General features: G+C 42.6%; 1 protein-coding gene across 5 annotated transcripts in view; it reads left to right on the top strand.

Moving 5' to 3' along the window:
* The window catches only part of PATJ (PATJ, crumbs cell polarity complex component), a 143,516-nt gene that overhangs the window by 120,872 nt on the left and 10,374 nt on the right, over window positions 1-12,270 (top strand). For all 5 annotated transcript variants that reach the window (XM_027651662.1, XM_027651661.1, XM_027651660.1 and 2 more), the window contains exons 35-39: window positions 3,699-3,782; window positions 5,708-5,901; window positions 7,745-7,892; window positions 8,990-9,076; window positions 11,799-11,916. In XM_027651662.1, the coding sequence (XP_027507463.1) occupies window positions 3,699-3,782; window positions 5,708-5,901; window positions 7,745-7,892; window positions 8,990-9,076; window positions 11,799-11,916 (631 nt within the window). The remainder of the gene's footprint in view (window positions 1-3,698; window positions 3,783-5,707; window positions 5,902-7,744; window positions 7,893-8,989; window positions 9,077-11,798; window positions 11,917-12,270) is intronic.

Genomic DNA, 12,270 nt, shown 5'->3' with positions numbered 1-12,270 from the left:
TCTTCCCTCTGGATTGATTGATTTTGAACTATTTAGGCCTTGACTTCTAGAGATATCAAGCACTCACTGAATTTAAAGCCAGTGAACGGGAGCTGCAGACGTCCAGGAACCAAAACCTATCCTTTAAGTAAATGTTGTGTATTGTTTTAGTCATGATAGATCCTATATTTTTCGTCAGGCACTGAAAGGGATGTCACAGCTTCAGTCAATGCCTGTCAATAAAGTCATTACCAATTAGGGCTTGGTTAGATGGCTGGAGTATGACATTGCATCTCATTACTGCATAAACTTCTTTAAAATATTGATGTGATTAAAAACGTTCACTTCTGCGTTAAATGCAATTTGAGCCGATCCCAGAGGTATCAGAGGAAAGAGGTCTGTTTGCCATAGTTTATCAGCTAAGGAAAAGTAAGACCGATATTTATGCTTATGGACTGTTTAAAAATCTATACAGGGCATCATGGATACATTGCTTTGCTCTGTTTTTGATCGATTCGATAAGCCCTGTTCAACTGCACTACTTTAAAAAAAACCTGCTTAAGAAAAACAGTGTTTTGGCAGGTCAGCAAGATGTTTCCTTCTCCTGGGTAGGCACAGACAGAACAGGAATGTACCTTTGCATGCCATATGTATTTTTAGTTCTAGGTCTGGCTTCTAACACATGCAGGAACTGCAGGGTGACACTGAATTGTTGCCTTTTCAAATAGATGATGCAGATTATTCAAACTGATAACATTTGGTGGTTCCTGAATCTGAGCCTTCAGTATGTGCAGTTTTACATTTAATAATGCAGTGCTGGGAAAAGCTGGTAACTCCAGGTTGTTGACCGGTTTTAAAGCGACCACAGATGGAAAACAAACCTAAAGAAATGTGATTGAAAGCTCCTTGCTCAGAGGTTCGGAAATATGAGATTAAATACAGTCTGAAAGTGTTTAATTTGATCATCTTGTGTACATACCCAGTCTGCTGTTACGTGGTCATATTGCCAATTTTCTGATGAATCTCGTGGTTACCCACTGCTCTGGTGTGTCCCATTTGAATGATGCTGCCTTAATAAGCTGGCCAATATTTTGTTACCTCACTGGCCACTTCTAAATGTCTCTGTGGAAACATAGAATGGTTTGGGCTGGAAATTACCTTAAAGCTCATCTTGTTCCAACCCCCTGCCATGGGCAGGGACACCTTCCACTGGACCAGCTTGTCCCCTCCAGCCTGTCCTTGGACACTTCCAGGGATGGGGCAGCCACAGCTTTTCTGGGCAACCTGTGCCAGGGCCTCTCCACCCTCACAGGTAAGAATTTTTTCACAATATTTAATCTAAGTCTGCCCTCTGTCAGTGGGAAGCCATTTCCACTTGTCCTATCACTTCATGCCCTGGTCCAAAGTCCCTCTCCAGCTCTCTTGGAGCCCCTTTAGGCACTGGAAGGTGCTCTAAGGTCTCCCTGGAGCCTTCTCTTCTCCAGGCTGAACACTCCCAGCTCTCCCAGCCTGTCTCCAGAGCAGAGAGGCTCCAGCCCTCGAAGCATCTCCATGATCTCCTCTAGACTCACTCCAGCAGCTCCAGGTCCTTCTGCTGTTGTTCCCCAGGGCTGGAGGCAGCTCTGCAGGTGTGATCTTACCTGAGTGGGGCAGAGGGGCAGAATCCCCCCCTCCCCTGTTGCCCATGCTGTGGGATCAGCCCAGGGCATGGGGGCGGTTCTGGATGCCAGCGAACAGGGATGGGGCATGTTGAGTGTCTCATCCAACACTCCACATCCTTCTCCTCAGGGCTGCTCTCAATTATCATGCCTTGATAAAGTGTTTCAAAAACTAAAAGTTAAATGTGCAGTGGAAATTCTAAACCACAGACTCAGCTTTTCCTCAAAGTTACCCGTGATCAGCCTCAGGTGAAAAAGTATACATCACTGTCATCTCCTGGCTTTCACCCAGGCAAAAGTCTCTTGTGTTGTCTTACAGTTACACCATCATTTTTAAAACAAAGGTAACCCTCAAAAAAAAGAAAAACAACCCCCAAACCAACCAAACAAAAACTCAAAACAACCCAAACCCCACAACTGAGAAGATCTAAGACACGTAGTAGAGGATTTTGGCAATACTGCTGAGAGATGGATGTGCACGTGTTGCTCCACTCCATTACTGTTTGTTACTTCAGTTATTGCAAGAAAACCCTACAGTTGCCAGCAATGTGTGTGTATATGGATATATACTTTTTTTTTAATCAAACCTCTCTTCTGATTTTTCTTAATTACCTTGGTACACAGCTCATGGTATTCTGCCTTCATTTATGCAGATTGAAATCTCTGTTCCCCCATCTGGGAGGCTTGTATCAGCTGTAATCCATTTGCGATTACAGTCCTCCAGGCTTTTTTCAGGGGCTAGTGTACATGAATAAAAGTGGGAACCTGTGACAGTGCTGCTGTGCTCCAGCAGCAGCAGAAGAGTCCACATCATTAAAGAAGGTAGTGGGAATGAAAGGGAATCATGCACTCGATATTGTCTTGATCTGAGCATTAGCTGAAGGGCATTTGAGTTTTCTTTCTGTTCAATGTGCACCATGTGTGCTGAGAAAGGCAACACAGGGAGGGGGGTTAAATTGGTGATGAGAGATGTACTGTCTAACAGTGTTTTCCCAACATGGAGGGACTTTGTTCTGCCCCAGCAGTGATTTCCTCCTCCTGCTCCAGGAAGGCAATGCACAGCAGGGCTTACATACTCCAACCTTTTGTTGGAAGTGGTGGAAAAGCTCCTCTTTGACTTCTTGTACATAAAATTTGTGGGGGGACTTCACAGCCATAGCATTTTTAGAGGGTATATTTGTCTGAGAACAAGTTATCCAATACCTACATGTCTAGTTAAAAACCACTGGGTGTTTATCCAGAGCCAGAGCTGGTAGCAAAACTAGTTCAGCTCTGAGGCTGAGTGTTACTGAGAAGAAGAGCAGGTTTTGCACAGTGAAGGGTCCCATCCTGCTTGCTGAATCTGAAGAACTGTAGCAGGATGTTCACCTATTTTTTTTCAGAAGGAAAAAAAAAAAAGAAACAAGCCAGAACAATGCAAAGGGAAAGCACCAGCAAGAGAACAGTATGTTCTTTGTAATGCTTTTTCTTTGGGGACATCTATTGCTGGCAATAAGATTAAATCACTGAAACCTTCCCTGAAGCTACATCTGCCACTGCCTACATTTTCCAGCCTCAGTAATAAACTAACATTTGCCATTGTTCCTTTCTTCTGGATTTCATTTCTTACAGATTTAACCAGCACTATTTACCACAAGGCATTCAGCTCTTGCTTAAAGCTGAGATCTGTGCCAAGTCCCTAAAAATATTCATAGCTCCGAAGAATCTGGTTTTAAATAATATCATTAAAAGTAGACGATATTAATACAACAGTTCACACTGAGTTCACATGCTGCTGATGCCAACATGTAAAAATGATGGAAGAAGCTCTAGACAAGACTACCCTGAAGTGGTGAACAAAATCCTTTGTACCTTTTTACTGGCTCCCTGTGTTTGGATTACAGGAGTAATTTTCTTATCCCAAAATATTAATTTAATTTTTTTTTAAAATCTTTGTTATAGTCTTGCTTTTCCTGTCATAGAGTGCTGTACTTTCACAGAGGTGGGGAGTGTGGGGTAGGTTGTGACTAAGAGGTTATGGAGTGTTTGGGAAGGAGGATTCACACCACCCTCTTTCCACAGGATGCCATAGTGATCCATGAAGTCTATGAAGAGGGGGCAGCAGCCCGAGATGGCAGACTTTGGGCTGGTGATCAGATTCTGGAGGTAAATGACTTTCTCTGTGTATGTTCTTCGTTGTGTATACTTGTATTCCATGCAACAGTGATTTCTTGTAGGGGAAGGACAGGTCATTGAGAAGGATCCATTCTTGAGGCTTCCCTTCCATCACTAAGAACATGCTGAAAAATTCATATATCCTTATATATTCATATAAACTGAAGGTACAAATTGAGAATACATTAAATTTAATTGAGCAAGGTAGTTCTTGAATTACATAGTTCAGCTGTCATGTCCAATAGCTTAGTATTATTCATCTCTTTAATCTTTCATTCAGAGGCAGCCACTCAAGTATCTCTGCACTACCTGCAACCCAAATATTGGTGGGGAGGAGAGGGGGGATGTACCATTCCTGTGAGCATCCTTGCCAGCATCCCTGTGAGCATCCCTCCTATATCCCTGCAGAAGCCACCAGCTCCCCCAGGCCATGCTTCATCCAACTGGGAAACACACAGATGAATAAATGTGGTGTTTTTCCCTCAGCCAAGCATAGAAAAGGTGGAGGGAAAGGGTTAAGAGAGAAGTGTTGGTCTCCAAATGAAACTTGCGTCAGGCAGGGGTTCAGTGCAGCTGCTCAAAGCTCTGCTGTCAGCTCAGGACAAATTCCCAGCATGGCCATTAAGGCTTCGGTGTGTAGGGTTAGAAAAATAGCGAGGGGTACTTGGGGACTTGTCTTTACAGCTCTTGCACTGAAAATATTTTTGTTAGCGTTAAGGCTGAATGTTGTTTTCGTTTTATAAATAATGATGTATTAACAGAGCAGGATAATTAGGGGGTAAAAATGGGGCACCTTAATTAATTCTTCTCTGGCCAAACAGGAAAGTGCTAATGTTTGTGGGCCATAATATTGTTATTGCTTCAGCTTTTAAAAGCTGTATTAATGAATCAAAAAGATGACTCTGAATTGGTTTCAGATTAGTGGGATAAAGCACATGTAGATGCCTGTGTCAAGAAAAGAGTATCAATGCAGTATATAAATAAATATGTGCAAAATTAGTACAAACAATGTAATTACTATAGACTAGGCTTAATTATCTTAATGTAAAATTAAGTACAATTGTAACTTTGCATATCTAGAAATACTGAGAAATATTTTCATTACCTTAAAACTTATGGAAGTGGATTAATATTGTATGGTTCTCCTGTTACAGTTCATGCTACTTCCTAAAGAGAAAATGTTTAAGTATTGATATATTTTGGTATTAAGAAATAAAAGATTATTTTGTTGACAGACTATTGGCAAACACCTTAAAAGGCACCTGTGGATTAGGCTTGGCAAAATCAGGAGATTAAGTTTTAAGTTGCAATAGTTTTTTTTAATACTTGAGCACGTATTGAAGTAGAACTTCTTGTTCTGTCTGACATTACTAAAATGCTGAAACATTCTCAGGTCATGGTAAGGGAAGTGTAACTGGGTGCTCCAAGAGCGGTCTGGTGTGCCATCTATTGGATAAAAAGGAAAATCACCATTTAATACATCCTGCCTGGGCTTCTCCAGGGCCATTTATTACTGGTGTTTTTGATTCCTTCTCTTTTCATCTCAACGCTGTTGTGCAGCTGGGGGAGAAGGAATCTGAGTGGTAAGAGACACAGGGAGCTCAAAGGAGTACATCCTACTTTGTCTAGGTGTAGAAAGAAGCATTGTTTGAGATTCCAAAGATTTGAGGTTAAAAAGAAGGGAAGAACTTCCCAGCCAGAATGTTTTGATTGTTGTGATGTACTCCAGGCAGTTGCACAAAGCACCAGACTCACTCTGTAGGAGATCCAGGATCTCAGCCCTCTGGAAATGGGAGCACTAAATTAGAGCGCCAAGGGGTGTCAATTTGACAAATTTGTGCTGTCACACAAGGGTAGGGTGTGATGAAAAGATCATTTATACATGTCATTTGGAAAGCAAACACTGATTATTTCAGGTGAATGGGATCGATCTGCGGAATGCCAGCCATGAGGAAGCGATCACTGCGCTCCGACAGACACCCCAGAAGGTGCAGCTGGTTGTTTATAGGAATGAAGCACATTACAAAGATGAAGAAAACTTAGAGATTTTCTATGTAGATATACAAAAGAAAACGGGCCGAGGGCTGGGGCTCAGCATAGCTGGGAAACGGTAAGAGCAGCTCTGATCCAGCGGTGCTTCAAATGAAAAGTATTTTACTTTTTGAATGACTGTAGCCATTCCAAATGGAAAATGAAATAAAGGGAAAACTACATAAGGAACTGAATTTTGTATCTAAATATCTTCAAGGATGCAATGAGACTGTGGTTCTGCCTCTCTGTCAGAACAACAGACCTAGCAGGGAAGGCTGCAGCAGCCCAGGAGAGCTCCCAGTGGGTGTCCTGCTCGGAGGGAGTGTGGCCACGTGCAGAGCTGGGAGCTCACTCTTCTAGTGGCATCAGCGTAGCCACATTTCAGGGTTGGAGGCCCTAACCATGGCTTCTCTAGTTTCAAAATGGGGGGAGAAACCTTCCTATTTCTAAATACCAGGATGTGCCTTTGCAGATGGATTTGTGAGTTAGATTTAGCTCCTACTCAGGTTCAAAGGGACCGACATCAGTGGAAGATACGAGGCTGAGTTAGACCCAAATCCTGAGCAGTATCAAGGTGACTGCGTAACACTGCAGAAAGCAGTTCTGTGAATACAAATAAGATCCTGAGACACAGAACCACAGAATCATTTAGGCTGGCAAAACCTCTGAGATCATCAACCTGTGCCCAGTCCCCACCTTGTCACCCAGACCAGAGCACTGAGTGCCATGTCCAGTCATTCCTTGGACACCTTCAGGGACGATGACTTCACTACCTCCCTGGGCAGCCCCTTCCAAGGCCTGACCATCCTTTCCAGGAAGAAATTCCTCCTGATGTCCAACCCAAACCTCCCCTGGCACAACTTGAGGCTATTTCCCCTTGTCCTGTCACTTGTTGCCAGGGAGAAGAGGCCAACCCCCACCTGGCTTACCCTCCGTTCAAGTAGTTGTAGAGAGGGATATGGTGGGAGGTGGTAGCAGCTTAATAAAGTATGATTTTACTGATCTCTCTCTAAACCATTGCTATTAGATCACTTGAACCAGAGCACTGATAGTTTTAATCTTTCTTTGCCGAAAGAGATTTATGGCATGATACTTGTTCAGTGTCGGTGTGTAAGAGTCATATGGTTGCTCTCCTGTATTGCCAAAAATAATTGACTTTTGCAATTACACATCATCATGTCATTATCCCAACTGCCTGTTTTCAGTAAAGTTTCCACAGCAGTTTTTTACAAGAGTGGGGATGTTTAACCCAGGTGTTGTGAGCAGATTGCAGATTGGGTAATTAATTTAGCTTATTTATATTACCCTGCAGATGGTAATCGCAGTCTCCATCCCTCCCACCTTTGCTTCTGTGCTATTGCTAAATGCTTCAGAGTGAGGATTTCCTCCTTAGGGATAGTCCAATTTCTGAAGTCAGTTAAATGATACCCTGCTATAATTCAGGGTTTGAAGTGTTGTGTCCTTCAGGGTGTAGATACCAAATGCCAAACCTTGGCATTGCAGCTGGCACCAGCTCATACCATGGAATCACAGAATCATTTAGGAGGGAAGAGCCCTCTAAGGTCATTGAGTCCAACCTGTAACCTAGCACTGCCAGGTCCACCACTAAACTATGTCTCATGAGATGGTTTAACTCCATCTTAGACCAGTCCTTGGTTTTTTATTCATAAAAATTATGTTTTTCATGAATATGTGTCCTTCAGTCAAAACTAACAGTTCAAGGGGAAAGACGGCATTAAATATGGCACAACATGCCGTGGTTTTAAAACACGTCAATTTTTTACATGGCTGAATGGAGTGTAAAACTAGTTCTTCCTCTGCTCACAGGTTTCTTTTAATGTCTCTTAAATGCAAGTAATCTAAATTGGTCTCCCAAAGAATACTGGATTGTGTAATTAGCCATATGCTTCTTGCATTGTTAGAAATGGAAGTGGAGTGTTTATCTCTGACATTGTTAAAGGAGGAGCTGCAGACCTAGATGGAAGATTAATTCAAGGAGATCAGATTTTGTCTGTAAATGGGGAGGATATGAGAAATGCTTCACAAGAGACTGTTGCCACTATACTTAAGGTGAGTACAGAATACATTTTAAGTATTGAATTGCAGTTACTGACACTGTGCAAGGTAATTATCCTGAAGTGCTATTTACCATACATAGGACGACTCCAAGTGATTACCGAGACAGGAATTTCGTCTGAAATAACTGGGAGGTTCATTTAAAATCACTTCTCTGTGTATTTCTAGGAATTTGATGATATGAAGCAGGAAAACAAAGACACATTTAGTCTTTAGGCATTTACTTGAAAATGCAACTGTGTATTTCATGTGTTAGGAAAATGTTTGGAAACCAGAGAGGCAGTGCAAACCAGAACTGAAATAAATGTCTTTGGCTTGGCTGCAGCTATACAATGACAGCTTAAATCCGTTCCTGCACAGCTTTCCATCTTCCAGGAGTGATTTTACAGTAAAGTTCTGGGAGAAGTTGCCTTTTTACATTAAAAAGCACGTGACTGCTTGGTCTGGGGGAGGGGGCAGGGGATGGGATGGCCATGAGTGCCTGATGTTAGATCCTTGTACATCTCCCAGCCCCAACAGCCTTGTGGGAGCAATGCTTTAGATCCATCTCTATTCCAAACTGCATCTGGAGATAAGGGCTTCCCCCCTGCCATTACCACCAGTGTTCCTACACGATTTCTTTCATTCTTGAAGGGAAAAGCTAATTATTTCCTTGCTTTTTCCATTCAGGGTTGGTACTTGGCCAAAAGTTTACCTATTTAAGAATTGGAAATCGGTGATATGAGGGTACATTGTTAAGTTGGATCCATATGGGTTAAATTTACCCTTTTCTGCAGCATTTTTCCTCTGAAGGGGTTTTCAAACGTCTGTTAAAGAGTTTGGGGCTTTTTGTTTATTTTTACTTAGTAATGGGCCATCTGCAGTTTGCCAGTAGGAATATCCATACTACATTCAGCAACCAGGATAAACCTTCAGGACAAACCTAAATCCACTTTCTGTATTGTCTAAATACAAATGTTCATGTTTTGAGCATTCCTTGTGGTTTTCTTCATGGATTTGTGGTGCTGAATATAAACATATTCCTCTCCAGGAGAGCATGAAATATTATATGTCTGCTTAAATTGTACATTGTGTGGGGGTTTTTTTCCAAGTGTGCCCAAGGCCTGGTGCATCTTGAGCTTGGGAGATTGCGAGCTGGATCATGGCTGTCATCACGGAAAACGTCCCAAAACAGTCAGGTTAGTGACAAATTCCTATGTATAAAGTGGAGCTTTGAAGGGCAGAGCACAGGGATGATGCATGTGAGGCTCATTCCTTCCTCAGACACTGCTAAGGACAGGGAACAAAATATTTTACCGATGTAATTCTCTGTACTGAACTGCTGCTGAAATGCTGATTAAGTTGAAGAACTGGTTAATGGTTTAAGGAGCGTCTCCCCAAGACACACCAAAAATCTGTAATATCTTTCTCAGATGATGATGCCCAGAAATTTTTTTTAGACCTGCAAAAGCTTCTTGAATGTATTTTCTGCAGCTGTTTTGTCAATCAAAATGAGTTAATGAAACCGAACTGTATCTTTGCCTATCTTAGGGCAGAACCACATGAGAGCTGCTTTCCTCTCAAAGAAAACACAGAGCAATTTCCTGCTTCACTTGCTTTTTACCTGAAGCGAGGACAACAATTCATTTTTCAATCAGAGCAGGGCTTTTCCCCTCTCCCTGTGCCCCCGAGTCCTCTCAGACACCGATATGCTGGTATTAAAGCTGGAGTGTTGCAACGGAGAGAAACAAGGCAGAAGGGCTTAAAAAACTTTTTAATGGATTTTCCTTCCAAAGACCGACTGTTTTGCCATTATATTTAAGTTGTGAATGTCTCTGAGAGAGGCATGCTGTGGATCATAGCAGAGTGATTGCTGTGGAGGATTTTGGCTCCTCTCTGCCCTGAGGGGAGCAGCACATTGAGGAGATCCACAACTTCTAAAAGAAGGGCTTGTTTTTGGAAACAAGGAGGAGCCATAGGAGGCTTAGAGGGGATGTAAGTTAAAGCAGGAGTGCTTTTAAGGAGGTCAGTAAAAGGCTTGTCCATGAACAACCCAAAAAGGTGCCAAAATCATCATTGTATGGTCATGATTTCTTCACTTCCTAAAGGCCAGCACTGATCCAGGCTGCTGTCTGGGGTTTGAGGTACCAAGAGGGGCTAAAGCCATATGGTAACAGCTGGGCTAAGCCCATCTTTAAAAATTATGACTAAATAGCATTGGAGAAACATCTGCACTGCATGCAGCAGGCAAAGAGAAATGAAAGAACAGAGGCAAATTACACTGATTGCATTAAGTAAAGACAGCAGTCGAGTATTACTCTTTTTTGGCCATTGTATCAGCATGAAGCCTAAGTAAGAGCAAAGTAATCAAAAAGTGACAGCTAAAAATTATCCACCTATTAAAGCTCAGGTGAAAAGGAAGCAGAATGCCATAATATCTTAACAAGGGTTTAGGTAAAAACAGTCAGATCAAATGACATCATCCCCCTTTTTTGTAGCATAAGAAGCTTTTCCAGGAACCTGGTAATTCCTATATTTCTTTCAAAACAAGAAAACTTAATCTTCTTGATGCAGAGTCGTTTGAGAGCCTTCATCTCACTGTTTCAAAGTGACTTGGTGATTTTCAAAACTGCATAGATGTTTCTCAGCAAAACCCTTCCAAGAGTTATAAAAATCTTGGCAGATGATGCAGCAAATCAGCTTGAATGATTTGCACAACTGTGAGCACCATTTTGGAAGCTGCTGGCCAAGAGTATCCAGAACTTTTGTCCTCACTTGGCTTTTTTCTTGGTCCATTGCATACCTTTAACAGGAGAAATAGAAGCCTTGTGGTGCAGGACAGTGATTTCTTTCACACGCGTTGCAAATGATGTTAACTGGGCCATGAATTGGCAACCCGAGGTGGAAATTGTGCTCTGCCTGGTGTTTGTCACTGACAGCTGCACACTGGTCAGTGGGGAGAAGTGCTGCCAGAGCTTTTGATTCACCGACTAATGCGTTTAGGGGGAGAAAACTGTGCTGTGGGTGGAGAAGGACAGACCAGATCTTTTGTTTTGTACAAGGCAGCACGGCTGGAAAGGTCTGACCTTCAGTGAAACCTGTAGTTCAGATGCACTTCCTAAATTGATAATTATGTTTCCTCAAGGGGCAGAGTCTAAAGATAAAGCCAGATAAGGAGAGAGGGAAAAGGAGGGCTGGAAATAGATGGCCAAGAAAGGGTAACATGAGAAAGCAGCTCTCTTTGGAGGTTCTCCCTTTGTAACCTGGCATGTTCTTCTGGAAATGGGCATGTTCTACTTCTTGGACAAATTAAAGGAGCAGGGACAATTACAGTATATTCAGCTAAATAACAAAGCCTGTAGATTTCTGCCACACCCAACAAAGTGGATGTTGGTCTTATCCCCACCTTGTATGAGAGAGGAGCTGTTTGTTGTTCTCCTGGGTGCCTCATGCATGCAGGTGAATCACATGGAAGATGCCCATCATCTCTCCTTCTCCTCAGGTTCAGAGTCACAGTGAGAATAAGTGAAAGGAGGGGAACAAGCACTCTAGAGCTGACCTGAGCAACACAGGCATTAGGTGTGCATGTAAGGGAGTGACCTTAGCACCATAGAATCCTGTAGCTTGAAAAAGACCCTTAAGATCACTGAGTCCGACCATTCCCCCAGCACAGCCAAGGCCACCACATGTCCCCAAGCACCACATCTGCACATCTTTTAAATCACCCCAGAAATGGTGACTCAACCACTATGGGGAGATTTTGGTAGGTTTCCCCTACCAAAGGGGTTTGCACTTGCGTGACCAATGTGGTATTTCCAGTCTGGTTGGCACAGAGCACAGCTGTGCCTGTATGTTGCAAGATCTGGTTTAAAGTTAACATTTGGGTTTGACTCAGAGGTTTTTATTTATTTTTAACTTCAGGCGAGCCAACAGAGTGTCCACAGCCACTTCCACCCCGCTCTTGCTCCAGTCCTCTCCACCTTACAGAATTTCGTCAGTACAAAAAGATCTTCAGCAGATGTGTCTCAGAGAAACTCAGGTATAATCTGGGTAGCTGTCAGAATAGCTGCGTGTTATTTGCTTTATATTTGGGCTGCTCTAAAAGCAAAACTGAATACTTGAACCTGGTTTTCCTGCTCAGCCTCCCAGAAGACATCCCACTGATGTTTTAAGACCCAAACACTTTCCAGCAGATGACATTATTTTGATGTCTACTAGAGGAGTAATAGCTCCTCTATTTTAAGTGCAGAATTCCTGTGCCCTGCTATTCCCCGATGCCCTTGTCAGAGGCTTAGCACAGGCACGGTTCTCACATTAGAAACAGTTTTCTCAGGGAATAAAGCTGCCACCACTTCATTTATACCTTTGTTGTTCTTGAGTGTATGAAGGGGTG

Source organism: Corapipo altera, unplaced genomic scaffold (genome assembly GCF_003945725.1).
Source record: "Corapipo altera isolate COAL_440 unplaced genomic scaffold, ASM394572v1 57, whole genome shotgun sequence".
Taxonomy (NCBI): domain Eukaryota; kingdom Metazoa; phylum Chordata; class Aves; order Passeriformes; family Pipridae; genus Corapipo; species Corapipo altera.
This window is presented reverse-complemented; position numbering and strand designations above follow the sequence as displayed.